The 25,969-nt window shown below is 36.9% G+C and overlaps 4 protein-coding genes and 3 non-coding genes across 9 annotated transcripts; 5 read left to right on the top strand and 2 right to left on the bottom strand.

Annotated features, from left to right (window-relative positions):
- The first annotated feature begins 250 nt into the window (after positions 1-250).
- Positions 251-1,078, top strand: LOC112086491. Its single transcript, XM_024155444.1, has one exon. It carries the CDS (start codon positions 251-253, stop codon positions 1,076-1,078), a length of 828 nt encoding a protein of 275 aa, XP_024011212.1.
- A 4,452-nt stretch (positions 1,079-5,530) lies between these two features.
- LOC18016981 (phytosulfokine receptor 2) lies at positions 5,531-9,403 on the top strand. Its single transcript, XM_006401586.2, has 2 exons — positions 5,531-5,803; positions 6,021-9,403. Exon 2 carries the CDS (start codon positions 6,261-6,263, stop codon positions 9,312-9,314), a length of 3,054 nt encoding a protein of 1,017 aa, XP_006401649.1. The 5' UTR covers positions 5,531-5,803; positions 6,021-6,260; the 3' UTR covers positions 9,315-9,403.
- A 169-nt stretch (positions 9,404-9,572) lies between these two features.
- Positions 9,573-11,834, bottom strand: LOC18016980 (protein RICE SALT SENSITIVE 3). Of its 3 annotated transcripts, none has more exons than XM_006401585.2 (7): positions 11,384-11,834; positions 11,238-11,288; positions 10,984-11,118; positions 10,714-10,819; positions 10,554-10,595; positions 10,396-10,452; positions 9,573-10,318 (listed from the first exon to the last, which is right to left on the bottom strand). In XM_006401585.2, the coding sequence occupies exons 1-7, from the start codon at positions 11,518-11,520 to the stop codon at positions 9,704-9,706; spliced, it is 1,143 nt and encodes a 380-aa protein (XP_006401648.1). In that variant the 5' UTR covers positions 11,521-11,834; the 3' UTR covers positions 9,573-9,703. The 3 variants fall into 3 exon arrangements, with proteins under 3 accessions (XP_006401648.1, XP_024011681.1, XP_024011680.1); XM_024155913.1 differs by having other exon boundaries at positions 11,048-11,118; positions 11,384-11,514; XM_024155912.1 differs by having other exon boundaries at positions 10,973-11,118; positions 11,384-11,443.
- Positions 11,835-21,160: 9,326 nt separating this feature from the next.
- Positions 21,161-21,484, bottom strand: LOC18016979. Its single transcript, XM_006401584.1, has one exon. The coding sequence runs from the start codon at positions 21,482-21,484 to the stop codon at positions 21,161-21,163; it is 324 nt and encodes a 107-aa protein (XP_006401647.1).
- A 1,518-nt stretch (positions 21,485-23,002) lies between these two features.
- On the top strand, positions 23,003-23,119 carry LOC112086922. The gene has a single exon (XR_002899776.1). It is a non-coding gene; the product is annotated as a U5 spliceosomal RNA (small nuclear RNA).
- A 1,641-nt stretch (positions 23,120-24,760) lies between these two features.
- Positions 24,761-24,911, top strand: LOC112086900. The gene has a single exon (XR_002899754.1). It is a non-coding gene; the product is annotated as a U4 spliceosomal RNA (small nuclear RNA).
- A 107-nt stretch (positions 24,912-25,018) lies between these two features.
- On the top strand, positions 25,019-25,137 carry LOC112086944. The gene has a single exon (XR_002899798.1). It is a non-coding gene; the product is annotated as a U5 spliceosomal RNA (small nuclear RNA).
- The last annotated feature ends 832 nt before the right edge of the window (positions 25,138-25,969 follow it).

Below are 25,969 nucleotides of genomic sequence, written 5' to 3'. Positions count from 1 at the left end.
GTGCTAGAAAAAGACTTGTCATGATTAAACAGGAAGTGGCCCGTGGACAAATGATGATCATGTAGACAGGCCCAACAGCAGCCCATGAGGAAAAAGGGAAATCAAATAAGGAGAGGGAAATCAAAGCGATGTTGCTATATTTGCGGGAGAGGAAGAGGAAGAGACGCTACATCAAACTGTTCAAAAACCCTAGGTGCAGAGAACTTGTGTGACTCAATTCAAAGCATCTCAGTCTAGATCCGCAAATAAAATGGTGTCTGCAACACGAAGAGGGCTCATCGGAAAGAAATCAAAGTCAAAGATGGCACATGCAACAGGTGATGCTTCGTCTCCTCACCTAATCGATGGATCGAGTGGTGAAGAACAGAATCCACCGGTGATTCAGAGCGAAGAGAAGTTCGGAACAGGAAAGGGGACCGGCAGCGAGAGCGAATCCTTCGCCACTGCAGAAGAAGGCGGAGACTCAGCAGCCAAATCGCCGGAGGATCTTGGAGAAGAATTTCCTCTTCCCGTGGAAGCTCAGGTTGAATCGATGGCACAAGAAGAGGAACACGAGGGTGTGAATGAGCCCGAGGCAGAAAACAAAGAAAGCCATCGAGCAGAAACTGAAACACAAGGTGCCGATCAACTGAGGGAGGATAAGGAAGCCACATCGGAGACCCGAATAGAGGCTGAGTCTGATGACAATGATAAGGTGGTGCCTGAGAATGAAGAAGAGATAGGTCAGCCATCTAAGACAGACGAGCGGCCAGAGGAGATGTCGGTTCAGGAGCAAATCGACGAGGTCAAAAGGAAGAGGAGTTTGGCGATGGTGACTGTCCCAGCTGCCAAGCGAGCTCGAAAAGAAAAGAAGAGAACCACATCCGCTGAAACCTCAAGACCAGGAGCTGAATCAACCCCTGCCGCTCCCTGCCCAGAACCTGAATCGAGTCATGTCAAGCAGAAAAAGAAGAAGTCCAACCTCAGGAGCAAAAAGAGGGTGGCGTCTGATGAACGATTCCAAGTGTTCAAGGATCGTCATATCTGGAGTGAACGAGTTGTAGATGTGGACGAAGAGGATGAATGGAAGTACCTTTAGGTACTTCGTGTGAGCGGAATGCGGTGGACGGTGACAGAACTCGAGCCATACATGAGCAAGGTGGTGCGTGAGTTCTATGCAGGGCTACCTCCAGAGTCACCGAGTGATCCATCTCAGGTGTTTGTGGTGAGAATCAGGGAAGCCAAAGTCAGAATTTCTCCAGGGATCATCAATGAGACCTTACGCCGCGAGCCTCTTACTGAAGCTGAGAGGAAAAAGGAGGCTGAGGCAGATCTTGTGCCAATCTCTGAGGTATCAAGATACCTGTCACAAGGGCATCAGTCTACATGGGCTGAGTTAACCTCAAGAGATTTTCCTCCACGGATAGCTGCACTGATGGTCATCGCATCCTACAATTGGGTTCCTTCGACGAATAAGCACCACATTTCTGAGGAACGGGCGAGGTTGGTGTATAAGCTGGCGCACGGGATCAACGTTGACATTGGGCGAATGATTTTCCAGCAGATGCTTGATCTGAGCAAGGTCATCAAGGGGGATAGACGGTGGTTGATGTTTCCCTGTCTCATCAGCAAGGTCATCAAGAGGCAGCTCATCCTGCAGCTCGAAGAAGGTGAAATGTGGATCTTTCCGACCAAATACAAGAAGGATCCACGAAGTGGGGAAACATTTCTCAAAAAGGAAGCTGCTGCTGCTGTCACCGAGGAAAAGGCCAAGGAGAAACGAAAGAAAGAGGCAAGAAAGAGGACTGGAGTTGCCTCGACATCGCATCCCTCAACCTCGAGTCCGCGTCCATCAACTGCTGCCCAGTCGAACACGCCAACTGGAGGAGTCAACAACGTGACTCTGGGAGTGATTCGAGTGCCTGAAGCACCAGCTGATGCAGAGGGAATCAGGACAGCTCTTGAAGATGTGGCAACAGTTCTTGAGCAACTCGGGGTAGTAACGACCATGCTGCGCACTGCAGTCACAGGTAAACCTGCTTAGATCCTATCTAAACCTTCGAGTTATGTTTGCTCATCGATTGTTTTTAACATCTGTGCTCACAAGCAGGGGGAGAAGATTGAAATCGGTGGATGCATGAACTATGGGGGAGTTTTTGGGGTTTTATGTTTGGGGTTTTAATTCTGGGGGAGTAAGGAGAGTTTTATTTAAGACATTATGTTTTATTTCTTAACTCCTTGAACTCGTTTATGTTAAGACTTGACACTCCATTGGTTTCTTGGAGTTTCTTTTGGTTAATCGGAATCTTTTGGAATCATTCCCAGAATTGTGTGGCTTGTGGTGTGTTGGTTGTTGCTTGTTTGGTTTCGATTTCCTGAACAGGTACTTGTGGAGCACATATGCTAAAAAGGGGGAGATTGAAGATGCAAACAAGGCTGGAGCAGCGCGTGTAGCAGTCCGACTAGCTCTGGAACTGACACGGGAAGACTTGCATAGCAATCTACACACGTGGAGGTGAGCTGGAAGCTGAGCTGGAGCTGCAGGACGTGCTGGATACTTCAAGAGACGTGAAGCTGACGTGGATAGGAAGCTTGGAGTATCTTGGAGGATCTATGAAGACAATATCGAGTTTCCTCTATCTTAGGAGAAGATAAGGAAGGTGAAGATTCTCATGAAGATTTGGTGTAATCCGAAGGAGAATCTAGGCGATGATCAGCCGCAAGTCCTATTGAGTATAAATAGGCGTGTTAGAGCTAGATAGGGTTTTAACACAACTGAGAGAATACTTAGCAAAATGTGAGCGAAAATCTGTGAAAGATTTTGTGAGCTAGTGTGCTAAGGGATTTGGGTGAGAGGTTCTTGAATCACGTATCGATTCAAGAACAAGTGAAACTAGTGTAGCAAATCAAGGCGTGTCTTGAGGTTGCTCTAAATTGGGTTCTGTATACTTGTAAGTTACAAACAAATTTACTAGTAAAGTATTTTTGAAGAGAAAAATCCTTGTGTTGTGTTCTGTGTTAGTTCTCGTATTACTACTCCTTACATTTTTATCACTGTCGTAGCCAAATTATATTTTTAGATATGTGAGATAGGTATATGTTTATTAGTTAAAACGCTGTTACCATTCACTATCGTAGCCAAATATATTCTTAGATATGTGAAATAGGTATACTAGTTAATTGCACCGATAGTGTGAAGAGGATGACAAAGAAGCTATAATAATTTAAACTAATTGAAGAGAGTAAAAATAGTGATTGAAGTGCGATAGATTCGAGGTTCGATCGTAGAGAAGACTTGAAAAACAAACAAAGTAGGAGGCTGATAGGTGTACGATTCGATGACTTCACGTGATTTGCGGTGTGTGAGCAGTTGACTATACAATACATTATCAAAAGACATCACTCCATTTTCGATGCTCCCAAACATTACTTAACCATATCTAAATACTATATCAAAATAAACCCTTAACGAAAAAAATTCGATTGTATCACTATACTATACTCACAATACTCACTTCATATTTTATAACAAAGAGTTGCGTTTTGTCGTTAGTACCATTATTATCTGGACTAAGTTCATATTTTATACGAAACTTTTTAGCATAAAAAGTATTTTATATGAAACAATTCTATAGTTAACTTGATATAATAAACTAAATGGTAGTGGGTTAATGGTTTTACAAAGAGCTGTAATTAATGTTGATTTAGGTCATATATTGATTTTCTTAAATCATGTAATTATAAAACTACTCTCATTAAGCTAAGTCTGAATATGTCTTATGTCAATATTTATTTGAAAATCTAGTGGATGAATTTCTCTATAAATATTAGTCAAAATAGTAAAAGTTTAAACCATCCCTAATTATAAAAAAGACAGAAAAAACAACTTCATAATATGAGTAAAATCAAGAGTCTCTCCTCAATTTCATCCATATTATTCACATTTTATTCTTACTATTATCATTGTGTGTGGTTGTACCAAAATTAGGATTTTATCCATATGGGAAAGAAAAAAAAAAATACAAAACATAGTATCATTAATGAAAAAATGTATAAGTCACGTGGGACCCGTGCGCCTGGCTTTTACCAGAATTCTCAACGGTTCCACCTCCTTCACGGCATCGACCCCGTGACGTCCGGCCTGAAAGTCCAAACCGAACCCACACGGTTCTAAGGAACGTCACTCTCCACCAGCCACGTGCATCGCAAATAGCCATTAATGATGCGTCACAACTCACAACTTTCACGAGAGCTCCGATTACTGAAAAATCAAATTTCTGATTTCTATGGTTCAAAGTCTTATTCATTCTTTTTTTTTATATAAATAACCATGTGAGTGTGATCTGATTGAACATTACGGCCTTTTAACAATTGACCAATTACTCTTACATATATACACTATTTGTTTCTGCTTATTTGACAAAAGTTGTTTTCTGTATTTTTTTTTTCTTTACATTATCAATTATATGTGAATACTAACAGCATGATTAGATCATTGATTATTATGGAATCTTTGTTTTATTAGTTAAGTCACATATTAGCTTGTCAGTTGTCACAAATATACTAATACCAAAAAAATATATGTTTTATTAGCTTGAAAATCTCTTTATTGTTTCAAGCTCACAGTTAAAGAGATTTTCATTTTCATTTGTTTGTTTACTAACTTGAATGTCGGAATATCTTTTTAAAAAAACTGATGAAAAGTATTTAAGAAAATACTATACGATATATCTCAATGATTTTTAACCTTTTTCGATAATTTAATTTTCACAAGTCGAATTCCCCATGATTTGTTCCGTAAAGCTTGACTTCTAATTCATAATATTATCCAAAATATACATCAACAGTATCAGTATGCAAAAGAGAAATTGAGAAAGACAAGACTACTTTGTCCAGTGTCCATTACTTTCGTTAATGCGACAAATTATCAAAGAAAACGAAAAGCCTGGGAACAAAGTTTTGACCTAACCACAAACTTTTGTTGACTTTGTTTCAACTAATAATTTAGTTGTTACCCACACTAATTTAATTGTGCAGAAAACATAGATTTATAACAAAGGACAACGGCTTTGTCTGCATATGCTTTTTAAGTTAAATCACTTTAGTTAGAAAAAAAAACAAGTTAAATCACTAAACCAAATATGTTTTTACTCAAAGGTTTGTACAATAAAAATAAATTTTCTCTGAACAATTTAAATAAAATAATTACGGTCAAACTGCGAGGTTTATCATTTCTAGAATATACACACTTGTGAGCTGCAATAAATAGTTGTGCAGGATTTTGTCCAGAAATTAAATAGTATTAATTTTAGTTGAAAGACTATAATTTATTAATTTGTAATCTAACTCATAAATAAATGAATAAGAAAGTGAAGGAGGTGCACACAAGACTTTTTGAGACGAGACGAGACCTCTCACGAAAAAAGAGTTAATAATAGCGAAAACTATCACTGTTCTTGAGAAAACGAAAGAACTTTCCTTTTCCGTTTTTTTCAATCTTATATTGTCTTCACCACTGTTTTTCCTCCTTTCAATTTCGAAATTAAAAACATTCACAATTTTAAATCCCAACTACTACTCTGTTTCTCGCTTTTTAGATTGTTTCTGTCTCGCCTCGAAAATGACCTGCACTTGCAGAATAGACATTATAAACCCTTGAAGAACAAAAATCTTCGGAATTATCATTTCCCTGAGAGGAAAATAGACTTTTGCGGATCATTCAATGTGTCATTGGCGGCTGTGAATTCGAAAGCTCTTATCTTTATCTGGGAAAGCTTTGCAATTTAGGGTTTTTACTGGCAAAATTGTTCAAGCTGCTTTAACGGTATTACTTTACTCTCTAGACTACTTTTGTTTTGAGCTTCTTTTTTTTTGCTTGCTTAAGTTACAAGTCTTGACTAGTTTGGGATCCCTTTCGAGGTGATTTTTGGGATGTGAGCAATTTAGTTTATACTTTATTTACAATCTAGCTTTTCTAGTTTGAGTCTTGTCTGTTAGTTTCTGCTTGATTTTCATACTGTTTCTTGGGATTCGATTTTCAGGAAGATACGTGTTTGCTGATCTCAATTTGCTTCCACAATGTTGCTTCAACTTCAAGTTGTGAAAGCTTGATTCTTTTGGGACATGAGCATGTGCTGAGTGATTTTCTCTTCTTCATAAGCTCCACTTATGAAAGTTTGAGTCTTTATCTGAGACTGAAAAACAGAAAATCTGGGTGATGGCATAATCTTATGCCGTGATTTTGAGCTGGCTAGAGAAGAGCTCGTCTCTGTTTGTTAGTCATGGTGATCACTCTCTTATTGGTGGTCTTCTATGTTGGTTCATCTCTGAGCCAACCTATGCTGGCATGTCATCCCAGCGACTTATCTGCGCTCAGGGAATTCGCAGGAGCGTTGAAGAACAGGTCTGTTACTGAAACTTGGTTAAACGGCTCGATTTGCTGCGAATGGGATGGTGTGTTTTGCGAGGGGAGTGGTTATGTTTCTCGTCGAGTTACGAAGCTGGTTCTGTCTGGAAAGGGTTTGGAAGGTGTGATTTCAGGTTCTTTAGGCGAGTTGAGTGAGCTGCGAGTACTTGATCTCTCTCGTAATCAGCTCAAAGGCGAATTGCCTGCAGATATCTCCAAGTTGCAGCAGCTTCAAGTTCTTGATTTGAGCCATAATTTGTTATCAGGGTCAGTTTCGGAAGCGGTTTCCGGTTTGAAGCTGATTCAGTCGCTGAACATTTCGAGCAATTTGCTGACCGGGAATGTATCAGATGTTGGAGTGTTTCCTGGTCTCTTGATGCTTAACGTAAGCAACAACTTGTTCCAAGGTGAGATTCATCCTGAGCTCTGCAATTCATCTGATGAGATTCAGGTTCTTGATTTATCGATGAATCGTTTGGTGGGCCAACTTCCGGATTCTCTTTACTCGATCCGGGGCTTGGAGAAACTCTCAGTCTCTGGAAACTACTTATCCGGACAGTTAAGTGAGAAGTTGAGTAATCTCAATGCTCTCAAGTCTCTGTTGGTGTCCGAGAACCGGTTTTCCGGTGTAATACCAGATGTTTTTGGTAACCTCACTCAACTGGAACACCTAGACGTAAGCTCCAACAAGTTTTTAGGGAGCTTTCCTTCAAGCTTATCTCAATGCTCGAAACTGCGGGTGCTTGATCTTAGGAACAACTCGTTATCCGGTTCTGTCAATCTTAACTTCACTGGATTGCCAGAACTCTGCGTCCTTGATCTTGCTAGTAATCATTTCTCTGGTCTTCTTCCTGATTCACTTGGCCATTGCACCAAGATGAAGATCTTGAGTTTGGCGAAAAACGAGTTCAGCGGCAGAATCCCCAACACCTTCAAGAATCTGACGTCTCTCTTGTTCCTGTCTTTATCTAACAACAGCTTTGTGGATTTGTCTGAGACAATGAATGTGCTTCAACACTGCAGCAACCTCTCCACTCTCATCCTCTCAAAGAACTTCATGCACGAGGAAACACCAAGAAACGTCACCGGTTTCGAAAACCTCAGGATTTTAGCTCTCGGAAACTGCGGTCTTAAAGGTCGGATTCCGAGCTGGTTATTGAGCTGCAAGAAGCTAGAAGTTCTTGATCTCTCTTGGAATCACTTCTACGGAACTATCCCTCGTTGGATTGGTCAGATGGAGAGTCTGTTCTACATAGACTTCTCGAACAATACTTTAACCGGAGAAATCCCTGTAGCCATAACCGAACTCAAGAGCTTAATCCATCTAAACTGCACCGACTCTCAGATGACCGACTCTTCTGGAATCCCTCTGTACGTAAAGCGGAACAAGAGCTCGAGTGGTCTTCCCTATAACCAAGTTTCAAGATTCCCGCCATCTATCTATCTAAACAATAACAGACTCAACGGTACGATCTTGCCGGAGATAGGACGTTTGAAGGAGCTTCACATGCTGGATTTGAGCAGGAACAACTTCACCGGGATGATACCTGAGTCCATTTCAGGGCTTGACAATTTGGAGCTTCTTGATTTGTCTTACAACCATCTCTACGGCTCGATTCCTCTGTCCTTTCAGAGTCTCACTTTCTTGTCAAGATTCAGCGTCGCGTATAACCGTCTCGTTGGCGCCATTCCATCAGGAGGTCAGTTCTACAGCTTCCCTCACTCGAGCTTCGAAGGAAACTTGGGACTCTGTCGTGCGATTGATTCTCCTTGCGATGTTCTGATGAGTAACATGTTGACACCGAAAGGCTCTCCGCGTAGTCACAACAATGGAGGAAAGTTTGGGAGAACCAGCATTGTTGTACTTACAATAAGTCTCGCCGTGGGGATTACTCTGCTTCTCTCTGTTATCCTACTAAGACTCTCAAGAAAAGATGCTGATGATCGAGTCAATGACATCGACGAGGAGATGATCAGCGACGTTCCTAAAGCTCCGGGGACATCAAAGATCGTGCTTTTCCATAGCTGTGGATGCAAAGACCTGAGTGTAGCGGATTTGCTCAAGTCTACGAACAGTTTCAGCCAGGCCAACATCATAGGATGTGGCGGGTTTGGTCTTGTGTACAAGGCGAATCTACCTGATGGCTCCAAAGCAGCGGTGAAGAGGCTTTCCGGTGACTGTGGGCAGATGGAAAGAGAGTTCCAAGCAGAAGTTGAAGCATTGTCGAGAGCAGAACACAAGAATCTCGTCTCTCTTCAAGGCTACTGCAAGCATGGTAACGATAGGCTGCTTATTTATTCGTTTATGGAGAATGGTAGCTTGGATTATTGGCTGCACGAGCGTGTAGATGGGAATATGACTCTCAAATGGGATGTGAGACTGAAGATAGCTCAAGGAGCAGCTCGTGGGCTTGCTTACTTGCATAAAGTCTGTGAACCAAATGTTATCCACAGAGACGTGAAATCGAGTAACATTCTCTTGGACGAGAAGTTTGAAGCTCATCTTGCGGATTTCGGGTTAGCCAGGTTGCTTAGGCCGTATGATACTCATGTGACGACTGATTTGGTGGGGACATTGGGTTATATTCCTCCAGAGTATAGCCAGTCTTTGATTGCGACTTGTAGAGGAGATGTTTACAGTTTTGGCGTTGTGCTTTTGGAGCTTGTTACTGGTCGTAGACCTGTGGAAGTCTGTAAAGGGAAAAGTTGCAGAGATTTGGTGTCTAGGGTGTTTCAGATGAAGGCAGAGAAGCGTGAAGCTGAGCTTATTGATGCAACGATACACGACAATCTGAATGAGAAAGCGGTTTTGGAGATGTTGGAGATTGCTTGCAAATGCATTGATCATGAGCCTAGAAGGAGACCGTTGATTGAAGATGTCGTTGCTTGGCTTGAAGATTTTCCAGTTGAGTCTGTTCAACAACAATGAAATCCCTTCTTAATTACCTTAGTTTTTGGAATGAAATGGAGAGTGTAGATCACTGGTTTTACTTTTGGTTAGATATATAAACTTGGGGTATACATGCAGGGGCGTGACCATGTTAATTAAGAAAGAAGAAACACTCGCCGAAGGGCCTTTGTGAATATAAATTTTTTGTTTTGGGATATATTTTGAAATAGAAATTTAGTTATAGTGACATAAAAGCAGAAACAATCAGAACAATATGTTACAACAACAACAACAAGGAGGAGGAGATTTAAAGAAAGAAACAAAGTAACAAGAACAGATTAAACTAAAAAAAAACTAGCATTGAAAGCTTTTCGTTAATCTTTTGAGAAGATTCATCTCTCTTTAAACCTGAATCTTGAACTTGTCAATCACCTCAAGAACGTCTCCATAACGTCAGGGAACATTCCTGCGTTGCTTCCGGAGTTGTTCCTGAACTCTAGTGGTTGCTGATCGAGAGAAGTTGATGATGAAGAAGAATCCATTCTTGCTGGCAATGTATAGCTTCTTCTAAACTTGTTAGGATGATGATTACTTTCAAGGCTCAAGAACTCGTTCTGGTTTTCGAGATTCATCGGGTTCTGCTCGTGATTAAAAAGAAGTCTACTAGCTTCGTCTGCACGGCCAGTCAAGGCATTGAACAGAGATAAACCGTTGGGCCATTTGATGTCATCTTCGTGTTCTTCCATTGGAGGAAGCATCTGAGGAGGAGGAGGAGGAGGAGGAGGAGCATTGGTTTCTTGAAGGAAACCGAATCTTGTAGATGCAGGTAGTTGGTTTTGAAAAGTAGGAGAAGGTAAGAATGGAGAGTGTGATCCCCAGTTAAAAGCCTGAGACTGAGGTTGCTGGTTTGGAACCGAGGAAGAAGATGGAGTTGTTGCTGTTCGGTTTGAAGCAAAGAGCTGGGAGAGGTAAAAACCGGATCGATAACCGATTGATTCAAACGTTTGCCTCATCCTCAGCACAAAATGAAGATCCTCTGGAATCTGTGAGGAATAAAACAAAAGATTGATCACACCATATAGCCAAATCGATATGAAACCTGTAAGATGAGAAAACTCACAATCTTGCAAGAACCTAGCTGTAACAGACCATGACCAGCTTGAATCACAGCAATTGTCTGGTAAAATATTTTAACAGTGTTAAGGTAAGATCAAGAACAGTAATCAAAGTTGGAAAATTTATCAAAACAAGTAAAAAAAAAGATGTTTGACTATTGACCTGGATGCCTGATTCGAATTGGTCGGTCCATTCTGGAGGAAGCTGCAATAAATTTTGTGAACAACCAAAGCTTGAAGTGTAAGGTAACCATCAAGATCATAAATTCCTCATCTAACCAAACAAAGAATTTAAAGATCTGTGGAAGATTGAGAAAACGTACAGCATCAAAAGAACTCTGCCAGTAATTAGCAAGATTGGGTTCAGATTCAGATGGTTCTTTGAATACCCACTTGTGACATTTGTCAGATGCAACTTTACCCATCAATCTGCACATACCATAGTTAAAAGACTCAGAAGATAAGATAAAACTTGTGTGTAAAACATATATCTTAGTGAAAGCTTTGCTAATTATTAAGTGATTAGGGTGTGTTTATATAGTCTAATTATCTTTCTCCATAATTACTTATATAACCACCTACCCAGTACCCACCCTTCTCCATAATTATATAACTGAATGGACATCTTGCTGAAAGCTTTTCTGACAAGATCTTCACCTTCAATGTCTGGTTCCAGACAAAGATCTTCACTTCTTCCTCCGCAAAACCCATCTTCCCACATCAACATCCTATAAAATTTAAAAACACAGAAGGAAATTAACAAATTGTCTCATAAAGAGATCTTAAGTTGAAACAGAGCAGCTCTGTTTCTGTCTCTCTTCAGAGGAAAGATAGAAAGAGAACTCACAAGCTGCCACTTTCGTCACCAATCTTGCAGCCACTACCACCACGGACCCTCCTGAAATCAGAAAGAGGAAACAAAAAGATAAAGAAACAGAGATAGAGAGAGAAAGATTAGATGAACAGAGAAAAGAGAGAGAGAATTGTGTGTACGGTCGGGGACGAATGGTCCAAAAAACAGAGTAAATCCAGTCGGAGTTAAGACAGACGCTTCTAAGTGCCTCGTGAAGTGCCATCATTCCTACAGCATCTTTGCTTCTATCTCCTCCTACACTTCCTGAGCCCACCATGTCTCTACTCTCTCTCTACTCTCTCTCTCTCTCTCACTGCATAACCCTTCAGAAATCTCCAAAAATACAGTTTCTTTTGCTAAGAATCATGACAACTCTTTAAGGTCTTTAACTCTTTAGCTTTCTTCAGACAGAGTCTCTTTTTTTGTAAATATTTTAAAACTACCCACTGAAAAGAAAAGAAAATATGTTATCTTTCTTTGTGAGAGCAAAAGAGTTTGTCAACCACAGAGTCTCATCTCTCTCTTATTTTCTCTCACTACTGTTGCTTTTGCTTCGAGTCTTTTAGTGAACAGAATTATGTTAATCGAAATCCCGGCGACAAGTTAGGGTTTAGCCGTTTAGGGGAATTATATATAATAAGAAAATCAATTCTTTATTGGAATATCCGTAAATATTATTTCTTTTAAGGTTATCACGATGCTCATAATGTCATCTCCACTTATCGATTTGCATACATAATAAATAAAGTAAATGTATGAGATATACCTGTTACTATTCCTAATTTGTAGATATATCCAAAACATTATTCGAGAACGAGAACTGTACATAATTTTATAATACTATCTTACCCTTGCCCACACATTCCGGGCAGGTAAAAAATTATAAGTTTTTTATATTGAAGATCGTGTATCAGATTATATAAATTTAGATAAATCTCGGAAATTCATAAATTACTAAATTCAAAGGCGGTTTCTTCTTTTCATTTCAAATTTTGAATCACACATTCACAAAATCTTCATATCCAAAGAATTTTGGTGAATTTCTTTGTTTGGTAAGCTTCTATTTCTGCAACTTTGTTTTCTCCGCTCTAGTTTATCCTCTGATTCCTTTTATTTTACGTTAACAGGGTTTCTCAAATATCTAATTTTCGTCTCTCTGAGAGGATTTTCGCCACGGGTTCAGAGCCAGTAGGGGAGAGGGTTAATTTTTACTAGAAATCTAAAACGTTTTATGCCATCCTTAGTGCACTTGACGACGACGAAGTGAGGAGAATGCAAGATTCACAACTGGAGATACCATCTTTTTCCGGTAATTTTGGTTTCTACATGCTAGCAAGACTTCTCCGTGTTAACAAAAAGCACGAGTTGGAGTTCTCTCTGAAGAAAATTGTGGTCGAATGATTTTTCTATGCTGTTCAATGATGACGGTTGTACCATCTCTGGACGAGAGCTTGACGAAGAAGAGAAGGTATAAGTATCATTTAAGTTATATATTTTTTTTTAACATCCACCATTTCTGATATTACGCTAACCAATACTTTAGAGCGTTTTAACTGACTTGTACCGTTGTAATGAATCTATCATTTTTTTGCCATGGCTGCTTTTGTCTGTATCACATTCTTTCTCACTAGGTTTGACTCAGGAAGAAACGCACCACGTCGAAGAACCCGACTACCTTAACGACAGAGAAGCCGGACACAAAGAATAGGGTCCTCGTAAAAGCAAAAGACTGAAGACTTCATCTATCGTTTATAGAGATTTCTATTGCGTGTTAAGGGATTGAAAGCCAAGCTGCTGGACGATTGATAGTATTGTCTAATTCTGTATTCTTGTTGTTAGTTGGAAATAATTCATTTGGATCGGTACAGGTAATTGTTACTAAGTTCATTTGGTAATATTGTCTAATTCTGTATTCTGCGTTTATCGTCCTAAATTTCTTAGACGTCCTATGGAAATAAACGAGGGTTCATCTCGTACCACCCAAGAGGTTTTCATTGGTGAGCGGATACGGGTGCTGGATCCTAAGGTAAGTCATTCTTAATTATTTGTGTATTGTTACCAAATTTGTTCAGTTTCTTATGATATCTCTTCTATCTCATTGCAGGTGATTGATGCCTTAATGTTCCACCTTCGGCACAAGTGCAGTCCGCAAATGTACTCGATGAACTACACCAAAATTGAGTTCTTCGATACCAACAAAATTAGTTAGCGTAATATCGGAAATGATGGATGTTATAAAAATTAGTAGATGTGTAATGAATCTAATTACAACGTTAGAAGTCAGTAAAACGCTCTAAAGTATTGGTTTGCGTAATATCGGAAATGGTGGATGTTATAAAAAATTATATAACTTAACAACAATGATACTTCTACCTTCTCTTCTTCGTGAAACCCTCGTGCATGATTGGAGCTAAGGGTCATCTTGGCAATGCTCGGGGCAGCAGTTACTCCAGCCATGACAGTATAACCAATAACAGTAAATTTGTCTACAACATCGATACTTAGACAATTTCCAAAGATTTTAACAACTACACGCTTCTGTAGACATGAAAAATATTCACTACATAACCTGCATACTGGTTTACATGAACAATAATAAGTTAACATCTAACAATGCGAGTTCCATAATTGAGTTTATAACTGATCTGTAATTTTTAACAAAATTAGTAGATGTGTAATGAATCAAATTACAATGGTAGAAGTCAGTAAAACGCTCTAAAGTATTGGTTAGCGTAATATCGGGAATGGTGGATGTTATAAAAGATTATATAACTTAACAACAATGATACTTCTACCTTCTCTTCTTCGTGAAACCCTTGTGCATGACTGGAGCTAAGGGTCATCTTGGCAACGCTCGGGGCAGCAGTTACTCCAGCCATGACCGTATAACCAATAACAGTAAATTTGTCTACAACATCGATACTTAGACAATTTCCAAAGATTTTAACAACTACACACTTCTGTAGACATGAAAAATATTCACTACATAACCTGCATACTGGTTTACATGAACAATAATAAGTTAACATCTAACAATGCGAGTTCCATGATAACAAATTTCATACCCTGAATTCACCACGAGAAAACATTCGCTGTTTACATGGGCGTCGAGGTGGACGTCTGATCACTGGAGACATGAGTGCAAATTGAGCCATGATATCCTTTGCTACAGTAGGTGCCTAGTAATCTGGAACAAGATATATGCTTTCCGAGCATGCCATCCTCCAAAACATAGTCGTTAACTCTTCTCCAATCAATTGCTTGATGTTAGTCTTCGTTTGTGTAGTCGTTGCAACGACATAGGAACAAAAAATCGACAAGAGCTGGAACTCGCTGTAGCTGCATATCTTCGTACAGAGATTCACTCGGTAAGATAATTCACGTTTGTCAGTCGAGTGAGCGATACCTCTTTATATAGAGTGTAAAAAACTTTAATAACATGCACATATATGTATACATAGTTATGCCATATACATCCTCCAAATCTTCTAGATTATGCATTAAATGTTGCGTTGAGTGGTAATATTCTGTGGTGGACAGACACCTACGAGCAGACCTACAACATCTACAGGAAGCTACATCGGCTGATATTATCTCTTAATTTATGTTTTAAAAAAATTAAAATAGCTCGCTACAATCAAAGAAACGCATGGGCAGGGGTTTTTGTGTAATTTGCCACGATTTTGAAATGCCAATTGTCCCTTAGATTACTGTTTTTTCTATATCGCAAATTTTGACTAATTTTAGGTATATTTCGCCAATTCACTCTAATAAATATTTGGTCCAACTACATTTATTAAAATTTTAGTTTAAAATTTTGATTTTTAACACGTTTTTCAGTTTTGATTTTTATGACAATTAAAATCTCTGTGAAATTGTGTCTATAACTATGAGTATTTTAAATTTTCAACAATTTTTTATTGTAATAAATTTATGGTGGTCCAGTGATTCAAACTTAAAATTAGGATTCATGTAGTTTCTCTACGATTCAATTATTTACCAAGAACAATTCAATTATAATTTATCACTAATAACATATTCTATTATGTGGATTTGAATCTAAAATAATACATCTACTAGTTACATATCATAGACTCCTAATCAATCAAAGACGTCAACATTCTTTTTAACAAACTCTAGATTGGTTTGGACTTGCTTTGAAACGTTTAAATATTTCCTTATGTTTTTATTTTAAGACATGAATGAAATTTGTCAAAATTGCATATTTGTCAGTGAAAAAAAATAGAAAGTAGAAAGATAGAAAATTTTGAGACGGTGGGGACAAGTATTATCTTCTTTCTGGCTAGCAAGACAAATGTAGGTGTTGAGGGATGACAAAAGTGGTTCTGTTTTTGTTTTCCCCTCTCATCACTCACTACCATCTCTTTAAAAATTATTATTTCACCCTTCTTCCTCCACATAAATTACGACCCAAGGACAATTCTTTATTATGTTTTATCGTATTGATGAAAATGAAGGTGGACCATTTCATCTCCATCTCACAATGGTTTCACTGCGGAAGCTTAAATTTAAAAGAACAAAAAAAAAATCTAAATTTACAAGACGATCCGTGATCGATTCACCAGACTCCACTATCAAAGCATCAGCAAGTATGGAATCGTTGGCTTCATCTAAGAACCACTACTTGATTTTCCTTTTAATTTTTTGCTCTGTTTGCGATGGATTTTATTTTTTCCAAGTTTTACAGGATTTATTTCTATATTTCAATACTATGTAATTTTTGTAATTTTCAATGATTTAAACATTTCAAACAAAAACACTTAGTTTTATCTATATTTCAGTCAACTAGCAGACTAGACTGCATATTGTCTTAGAATCTAACTCAAAACTTCTTATATATATTCTTCAATCCCACTAGTTTTTTGACCGAACAAATGGTTTCAGTTTTAACTTGAATGTCGGAAACTATTTGAGATGACATTTTCATAACTATATGTATATGTTCTTTTATCCCATTGTGCTTTCGTAGTTTCATCGACGTATCGCCTAAAAATTAATGTTGGTCCGAATTTAATATAAAGCTCTCATATAGCTTTTGCACATCATAAAACTCCTCATCAAATGATGATCGTTATCCTATATATGTTGTAAAAGAGATGTTTCAATTGGATAAAATCATTTGAAGATTTGTTGTGCGTCCATGGGAGGTTTGCTCCCCTTCGAGGGGAGGGAATTTGTAGCTTATTTAATCAACGTTTTTTTTAAAACTAAATTTTCTTATCGTTTTCATGTAATCGTTTAATATAGTTATAGCTTCTTTATCAACAAAAAAAAAAAGAATCAATAGATATGTTTATTATAACAATGATCGATCAGTACGTTTTGTCGATTACACTAACGCGACACTTACTTTTTACAAATCATATTAGCCTCGTAGATTCCTACTTAAATAAAGAAAGAAAGAAAACTTTATATCTCAAAAGCTTAGCAGAGTTATTCTTCATTACTTGTGTAAGAAACTACTAATTTATTGTTATGATCACTATTAACGCATGTTAGTTAATGTTGTTGCTTTTATAGATGTACGTATATACTATTTCAGTATTTTGTACCATTTGGTTAATAGATAAGAAATTTAGGAATCGATTGTTTAAAAGTAATTTTGCGTGTTTAGATGAGAAGAACAACAAAAATCACATATTCACCAAGTACAAATGTCAAATGCTAAGATTCCCCTTGCAATATTGCATTTAGCGATTGTGAACAAACCAATTAGAATCTCTAAGAAGTTATTTATTGCTCTAGCTCCTCTCCTATTCTCTTTAGATTTTTATGTAGGCTAGCTAAAGTGTATGCTTAATCCTAATTCAATCAAAATAATTTGTCAAACGGTATCACCTACAAAATTATAGTAATGTAATGTTTACCTTGTAATTTATTGAAAAACTCAATAAAGTAGTTACGAAACGAAATGGTATTAATATATGCATATTAAATTACACGAAAGTAAAAGGTCTGTGCAATAATGACCATTTGACTATGTACATACTAACATAAGTAAATACTAATATTATAAGTTTATAACTAATGATAAGTAAAGCTACACACAGTCCAACTCTTTTAAAATCAACGGAGAATATTCGTGTAGACAATTTAGAGATAAAGCTATCGGATTTAATAAATAGACTACCTAATCACTGAGATCTGTCTAGAGATAAAGAAGAAGATAATTTAATAGCAAAACGTACTAATTTAATCGGGTTAGTTCATAAGAACAAAAAAAAAAAAGGAGAAGGAGATCAAAAGGGAGGGGGGTCACGTGCGCACGTGCCGTGAGCAGTGAGTCGGTGCGTCACCTATCGTGAGGAAAGCGAACCGCACGAATCGGGGGACTATGCTTTCTCCGCCTGCGACACTCTTAACGTCTTCTCTCACAAACCCACGCGCCATCTCACGCAACATCCATTCTATTACTCAAACTTTTGGAATTGTGGAACTGAAACATTTTTTTTACCAATAGGAACTGAAACTTGAAAGCACAAATTAAACTGAAAGCTGTAAGTTAGTTGCTTGAATGGGTTATTATTGAGGAAATAGTTTGTTTATGCAAATAGACTGGATGAATATGCTAATATATCATGTTTGTTATTAAGTAACTCATATCTCTCATCTTTACGCAGGTGTTTGAACTCTAATTTAGATTATGTCGAATATCTTTTATTAGGTAAAATTTATTTTAATTGCTATGAGCTAGTTAAATGTTCTGATTAAACTAATTCAATTCAATGCATGACATGTTTGATAATTTGTCTAGTTTTTATTTCACACATCAGTTGAATTGTAAGCTAGTAGCTAAATCTTTTGGATTGGTTTAAGTTTGTAAATTTTTTCTAGTATTTTTTTCCATCTTTTAGGATTTGGTTATCTATAAAAAAAATACTGAAATTTAATTGTGTGATTGACAAAAACAACATATATCATTGGTATACAATCCCAAATGACCAAATTATATACATCTAACATCATAATATCTTCCAAGACTGTTTCTAATTTTCTATTATATGAATCTGGTGCTATGTTGAATAATTTGTTTATATATTCCAATAACATCATTACTACTAAGGACATGATATATTAGGGAGAACGGAATGAAAAATACATATTTAGCCAAAAAAACAAAAAAAAAAGGCAATGAAAAAGAAACGAAAACAAGTTTTATTTACCTAAATGAGACAGGCAATGGAGGACAAAAAAAAAAAAAATGAGACAGGCAATGAGGCAAACACTTGGCGCGTATAGAAGTTAGAGCGCGTCGAATGAGGAGGAAACTAAAAAAAAACAACAGATATGTGAGCAATATTCAACTAGGCTCCGCATTGACCGGCCAAGGCCTCGATCTAACTCCTCCCACGACCGTATCTATGGTGGGTCCTATATCGTATCTTATTATGTCTTTATGAATAGTAAAGTATATATATCCGATTTGTTTATTCGTTTAGTTTTAGCATTAAGAAAAGCAAGTCTAAATTCTCAGACGGTCAGAGACGTCCTCAATAGTAAAAAAGAAAATTTTAGACCTGAATATTAAATCAGTGGAGAAATGACGCATTTTGAACTAATCCATTGCATCTAATCGTCGAACACCTATTATTAGTGATTTATAAAGCCGCAATGATCGTAAATATCACTTTTGATTTCAATAATTGCTTTAAAATTAATAATCATGCTTTTTTTCTAGGTTACGGACTTTGAATTGTTTTTAACTTGAATGTAACAAAGAAGGAAAAAGCAAGAAAGAAGCAATAGTTAACTAGAGATGTAACTTATTGGATCCATAATCAACGGTAGAAACTACACCAAGTCAAATTTTTTTTGGGTAAAGGATATTTTTTTTCTATCTATTAATAATTTATAAACAATATTTTGAAAGTTTTTAAGAAAATTTATATTTATAGTGTAAGAATATTTAAAGATAATTAGAATATATATATATAGTAAACTTTATTTTCCCCCTGAATTAGTCGGAATGGACCAGCTATCCAGCCGTTCTGATGACCAATATAGTTACTTTTGTAAAAGTGAGAAAAATAGTAAACTAATTAAAAGATTCAAATATTGGAAGTTGGAACAAATGGGTTGACGTGTAAAAATTTATACGTAAACAGCAAGAAGAGACATCCTCTTATGAGATGCTTTGTGTTTATTACTAACAAGGCAACAACGCAGCTTTCTTAGATGTATGTGCGTGATGTAAGTTCTTTTAGCTTTTTGCAACAATTTTTAAATATAAAGCAACAAATCTGTTAGTTTCTTAACAAAGAAAAAACAGTTCTTTAGTTGGTTTTTTTTTTCTTTCAAATGTACATTATTGATCATCTCTAGATCTCGACCTCTAAACTCTAGTTAATGCTTTTTTACTTGATTTTATACAACCTACCATTTCTTACAGTTCCTATGTGCCGTTACACGTTACGTGATGTACGAGTATGTTTGCACGCACGTAAATATATATACAAAATTTGGAACTAAATAAAAATAGAAGATTTGATCAAAAAAAAAAATAGAAGTTAGAGGATGAGATAGGCAAAAATGGGGGAGAGTCACTGTCACGTGCGTCTTTGCGGTGGTTAAGAGTAGAGCGTGCATATGTCTCTACAAAAGTACATACAAAGACCACTTCCAAGTTCCACCTTCTGTGTCTTCTTCAGACCAAAAGGAAATGGTAAAATATTACACACACAATTTACCCCCTTTTCTCTTTTGCTAATGTACTTCACAATATAGAGTACAAAATGAAAGGTGACTAATGGTATTATTTATATTTTTATGTTTAGAAAATGTGATGTTGTTGCTTTCTTATCATTTATAGCATTTATCAAATTTAATTTATACGATTTTCAAAGTAATTCTGCTATATTTCAAAATATAACTAGAAATAAATAAAGTTATTGATCTACAAAATTAGATTTTTTTGTGTATCGTGATTATTCAGCCGAAACTCTATAAAAGTGAAGTTTTTACTATTTCATTATTTTCACTATTCATCTGATATGAGTTTCCAGATATCACCAAAGTGTAAAAATTATATATTAAGTTGATTCATCCGTAGCAAAGTGTGTGGACTTTTTTTCACATCTAACAATTTGTGTTTCATCTTTGTTGCAGGTAGTTAATCTTGAAGATTTACTTTACCGAATTTCAATTCAAATTTTGATGGCTCTGATGTTGGAATCAGACAAATAGCATGTAGAATGGATTGAAGAAGATCTGTGCATGAGACCAATAATAACTTGGCTGTGTATGAGCTTGCATTCAAAGAGGGACGAAACCAAACAAGAGATTGATGGGCTTTAAATAGAAGTGGGCCTTTCCCCATGTATCGCTAAATCAAAACCCATACATGCGTTTAGCAAATTTTATCTTTTGATGCTTGTAAGTATCCACAAGGATAAACGCTATGAGAAAGGCTTACAACTCTGGGATTCATGGAGACCAGTGGACTAAGGAAAACTCAGCTAACAATCTTTTGTTTTTAATTTATGATATTATATTACAGCTCGCATTAATAATGTGAAAACGTATTTATTTTTTTTAGTTTAAATGAAAGAGCGTGGTTCATCCTTGGTTGCATCCGGTGCTGTAGAAGATTGTTACTCGGTTTGGTCTTACCCTAGCCGGGGTGGTCGCACGGCGGTCTGACAGGTTTTCTTATTTTTTGAAATTTTTCCAAACACATATAATTTCTGTTTGGTGTTTACAAATTCTCGAAACTTTCTTTCAGCAGATTTCTGTTAATCTAGTGTTGTGCAGAAATCATCTTTGTTATTTTTTATCGCTAAACTTAAAAAAAAATCATATAAGATAGAAACGACAATAACATACATGTGAAAAAAGTATTCTATGACTTATTGGTATAGAGCAAACTCTTGAATGAATACAATATAATTAATAGAATATTAGTTGATGCGAGAGCAGCCATCCTTAAGAATAGGAGGGAATAATGGATTCAGTGGAAACATTTGTGGCCAACACTTTGCATCCACTTCCATAAACGCTTTGCAGCACATAGCTCTGATATTCTCAAACTTACCCGTCAGAACAAACTTGTAGATTTCCATCACACAACCTTCAACGTTGAAGAGCGTTGAAAAACATTTTGTGAGATCGATTGGGGAGCCAGGAATGGTAGGAAGTTGAGCTAGTCCCGGTTTCACAAAAGTAGTGGCACACAAAGTCATAACTAGAATTGTGGAGAGAAGAGCTTGGATCCTACCTTCCATGGTCCCTAGTTTCTTCCTCTCTTTTTCTATAGAGGAGAGTCAATTCAATTGCTTATTTGGGATGGTTTTAGGTAACAAAAGAAAACAAACAATTTATATGTAAGATGAAAATCAAAACGTTAAAATGTGTTCCGAGAGTTACAACTTTGAGAATCGTATGTTAAAAACAACCTCTTTGAACTAAAATATAGAAATGTTACACTTTACAAATAAAGTAACTTAATGTTGTAGCCTTTTCTCCATTGAATTCAAATAAATATCTGTTGACTGCCTTATCGATAGATATGAGTCGCTGTGAACAAATCTTTTCATTACAGAGAAAAAAAACCCAGAGTTAGTGGGCCACAAGTTCTGGCTTAAGACCAGCGGTTTAGTTATCAAACAAAACCAGATCACATGATATTGCTTTGCCTTGATGTCCCTTTACCCTCCTCGTGAAGATACATCAGTGCAGAGGCTATAGACTGAAAGCTATCATATACGTATCCCAAGAGAGATGGTGTCTTTTTCCTTAAGAGATGTGTGTCAAGGCTACCATTTGGCATGAACTCATATATCAGCAAATATTAGTCTTTTTCATTACACCAACCAATGAGTTGCACCAAATTTCAATATCTCAATTTGCTGATGATATTGACTTCGGTTACAAACTCTCTTTTTCCCCTGCTTTCCAAGATCAATGATGTAAGAAATCATAAAACTCTCCTGAGGATCAGAGGGTTAGTTCACAAGCCCAAGAAACGCTGTTCTTGGTAACAGAGTCATAAGAGATCTGTGCGTGACCAATATCTTGGCCGTGTGAGCTTTCATTCCAAGAGGAGAAGTGAAACGAACAAGCGAGTTACTATTGATTCCCACATGAGATCCGACAGTTGTAGAATCCCATTCTTGGTTTTTTTAATTAGTCAAATTCGAAAGCTAGTAAATTTGAAGCTAAGCGAATCAACAATAAAAAGGGAGACTGAGGATAAAGTAACTGAACAAGATTGAGTTTTGGCCATTTAAAGAGGTAGACGAAAAAATTTACAAAACAAGAGAGCAAAGTTGGTTTGATAAACTCAGACAAAACTGAGACCCATCATTAATGCTGCTACAAAGTCAACAAAGAATGAGTCTGATTTGAGGGTCCATTCAACGAAAAACGTTTATATATATATTGTAAGACACCAATTCCTGAAACAAGAAAGTTCTTTTTTATCTTTCCCAAAGGAATCGAATTTCGCACCGAGTCCCAAACCAGAGAACCATTCGGTTTACACTAGATGGAATCTCCGGTTTATACAATACGTCATCATCATTCACTACATTGCTAGTTGCGAACGGCTTACAACGTGGGCAGATCAAATATGGAAGAATGATAAATTTGGGATGGGCTTACAAATAAACATGGTATGGACTATGGACCATGAATAATTTTTATCTTACAGATTGTTTGTCCCACATCGGTTACATTAGTCAGAGAACACTGAATCAAATAGACTATAAAAAAGATGCAGAGTTATCTAAGTAAACTCACGGAGCCGTGCAGTGAAAACAAAGCGAACTATTCTTTCGCCTTTTACTAAAGAATACCGTGTTTTCTCTGCTCTTTAGTGGCATACGCCTATTTTTGGAAAGGGTTTATAAAAAACCCTCCATCAAACCTTTAGTTTAATATTTTTTTATAGAACTTGAAGTTTCCAAATTATAAGTTCATTTTCTTAGTAGTATGCAATTTCTCACAATTTACCATTGATTATTAAGCAGGATAATCTTAAGGTATATCTCACAATTATGGACGGACTTTTGTCTTGGCTCTGCCCCATTCGATCATCTAGTAAATGTGTTTAATTAAAAGCTTATACTGAGCATTGTAGAAGTTCCAAACCATCATCATTTAGCTTTGTATAGAGAATGATATTCTTTGTTAGTGTTGATGAAAACATATATCTTGAACCACGGATGGGTAAGGATGGTAGATTTTTTGCAGAAGATATTAAAGATTAATAGCCAGAAAGACAGAACAGCGGAAATGAGACGACCAAAGAAAACTGAAGGGATAAAGTAAAAGAGAAGCGATCAAGCAGGATTCAAGGCAAACAAAAGAATACGTACATATTTCTCTACCCTTTGGGTAAAGATTTATTCTAAAGTCAGTTAATATTAGTTTTGTACAAATAGAGTACTATTATGAGTTCATTCTGGGAAGAACGATAGAGATATATTAGATATAGGTATAAGAATGTCGATATGCATTTTCGTAAAACTAACTCGTCCCACATTGAAAACATTACAACTGATTTGAAGATGTCGTTGTTTAAATATTTTTTTTTTAAAGAAAAAAAAATCGTTGTTTCAAGATTACTAGAAGAAGCACCACTTTGTAATTCATTATATTTCAAGGAAGACAAAAGTGAATAGCAATCTGATTTTCACACAATTAATTTGCGAAAGTTGTTGACGTACACTATCAATTTCATGAAACGGATCGGATAGCTTCTTCTTTCAATTTTTTTTGGTTGCTTGGTGATGAAGCTATGTCCACAGTCCACTGGCGTTCAAAAAACATATGCTTATACTAAAGATTGTCGTTAAGGTTATCGGATTACTTTTGAACCAAAAAAAAAGGTTATCGGATTACTCTCTATATATATGGTATAAATTAGGTTATATGTGAGTCCTTTCTGTTCTTAATTAAATCGGCAATTCGGTCGGTACGCCTATTTTATAGGTTTTATACACGAAAGTCCCATCAATTCTTGAGTTTAAAGTTATATCATTCTAAATTTTAAGTTACAAGAAATTTACATTTAATAATAAGTTCTACGTTAACGATTGATTATTAAGCATGATCATCTATTGTCTTCTTTATTCACATTCGTGGGTCTACAAAGTTCCAAAAAAATGAATATGACTAAAGTTAGGTTCCCAAATTGATGCTCTAAAACTCTGCAAGCTTCTGCTCTCCCGGTGGACCCGGCCCATGGCTTCTTCACATTGATCAGAGAGAGTGAAAGACAGAGAGACGATCGATATAACTCGGGGAGTGTTGCTGACGTGGCATTGCGATCAAAGTGGAAAGATAGGACGTCTGATTTCAAAACTCCTTCCTACTAATCAAAAAAGGAAACAGTTTATTTACGAAACTGAAATCTATTAATTGGGCTTAGGCATAAATGAGATTTAGTTGAATGCATTTTGTTAAGCCCTTACACTTATCCCACATCGGAAGCAGAAGTCAGATTGGTAGGTCCTCATTTAAATATAAAAGGAAGAGCCTTACGACTTTCAAAACTCATCTTTGCGCTTGGGGCAATGACGCAGCTAATGAGGTACTAACCGAGGCGCGTCTATTGCTGGTTGAAAACTATTTCCAAACCCCCTCCTAGGCCTAAGTTTGTCTTGGGCCTTCGAGAATTTCTGGAAGGGTTCCCTCCGGGGTAAAGCCCTACAATTATCTTAGTTAAAATTTTATGTCATTTTGTTTCTGTTTAGCAGTAAAGAGTTCACCACCAAATGGACTTTAATGCAGAGCTCGACGTTTCCAAATCACGGAGCCGTGCAGTGAAAACAGAGCGAACTATTCTTTCGCCTTTTACTAAAGAATACCGTGTTTTCTCTGCTCTTTAGCGGCAAACGCTTATTTTTGGAAAGGGTTTTTATAAATGAAAACCCTCCATCAATCTTTGAGTTTAAAATTAATAATAAACGAAGCTATTCTAAGTGTGATTTTTTTTCACAGTTACCATTGATGGATGCATTTTTCGAAACACATGGACTTTTTGGTCATGTACCATTCGATCATCTTGTAAGAGTTAACAATAACAATTTGTGTTAACAGAGATATTCTTTCCTCGGTCCACCCATCATTTGCACCAACACTTACCGCTTCTGTAAAATCGACTTGTATACTACCTTTACGCAATCTTCACCGTTACAAAGCGACGACTAATATTTTTGTGAGATCGACCGGAGAACCAAGAATGGAAGGGACTTGAGGTGTGGCCAGTACCTCGGCTAGCATCGACGTCAATAGGGTAGTGGCACACAACAGGGCACACGCATAGTCTATATGATATTGTTTCTTATTGATGAAGAAGATGTTTACAATTCATATATATACAGAGAGTAACGAGATATTCTAGGAGATAATCTAAAGCATATATAGAGGATATACAAAGGATATTCCTAAGATACATGTATAACAGAATAACTATACAGATTTGATCTTATCTCCTAATACGCCCCCTGCAAGTTGATCGACCGATAGAGAGACCAATCTTGTCATTAAGAAGTTGAAGTCCCGGTCTAGACAAAAAATTCGTAAAAAGCATCGACCAATTGATCGGCTGACGAAACATGAGTGACTCAGAGAAAGCCTGCCTGAACAAGTTGACGAATGAAGTGGTAATCGAGAGCCACATGCTTCATCCGCGAGTGAAACACAGGATTAGCAGCAAGATAGGTAGCTCCCACATTATCACAGTAGATAACAGGCTGAGAGGT

This window comes from Eutrema salsugineum, unplaced genomic scaffold, assembly GCF_000478725.1.
Source record: "Eutrema salsugineum unplaced genomic scaffold, Eutsalg1_0 scaffold_2, whole genome shotgun sequence".
Taxonomy (NCBI): domain Eukaryota; kingdom Viridiplantae; phylum Streptophyta; class Magnoliopsida; order Brassicales; family Brassicaceae; genus Eutrema; species Eutrema salsugineum.
The sequence above is the reverse complement of the archived record's forward strand: the minus strand, read 5'-3'. Positions and strand labels throughout refer to the sequence as shown.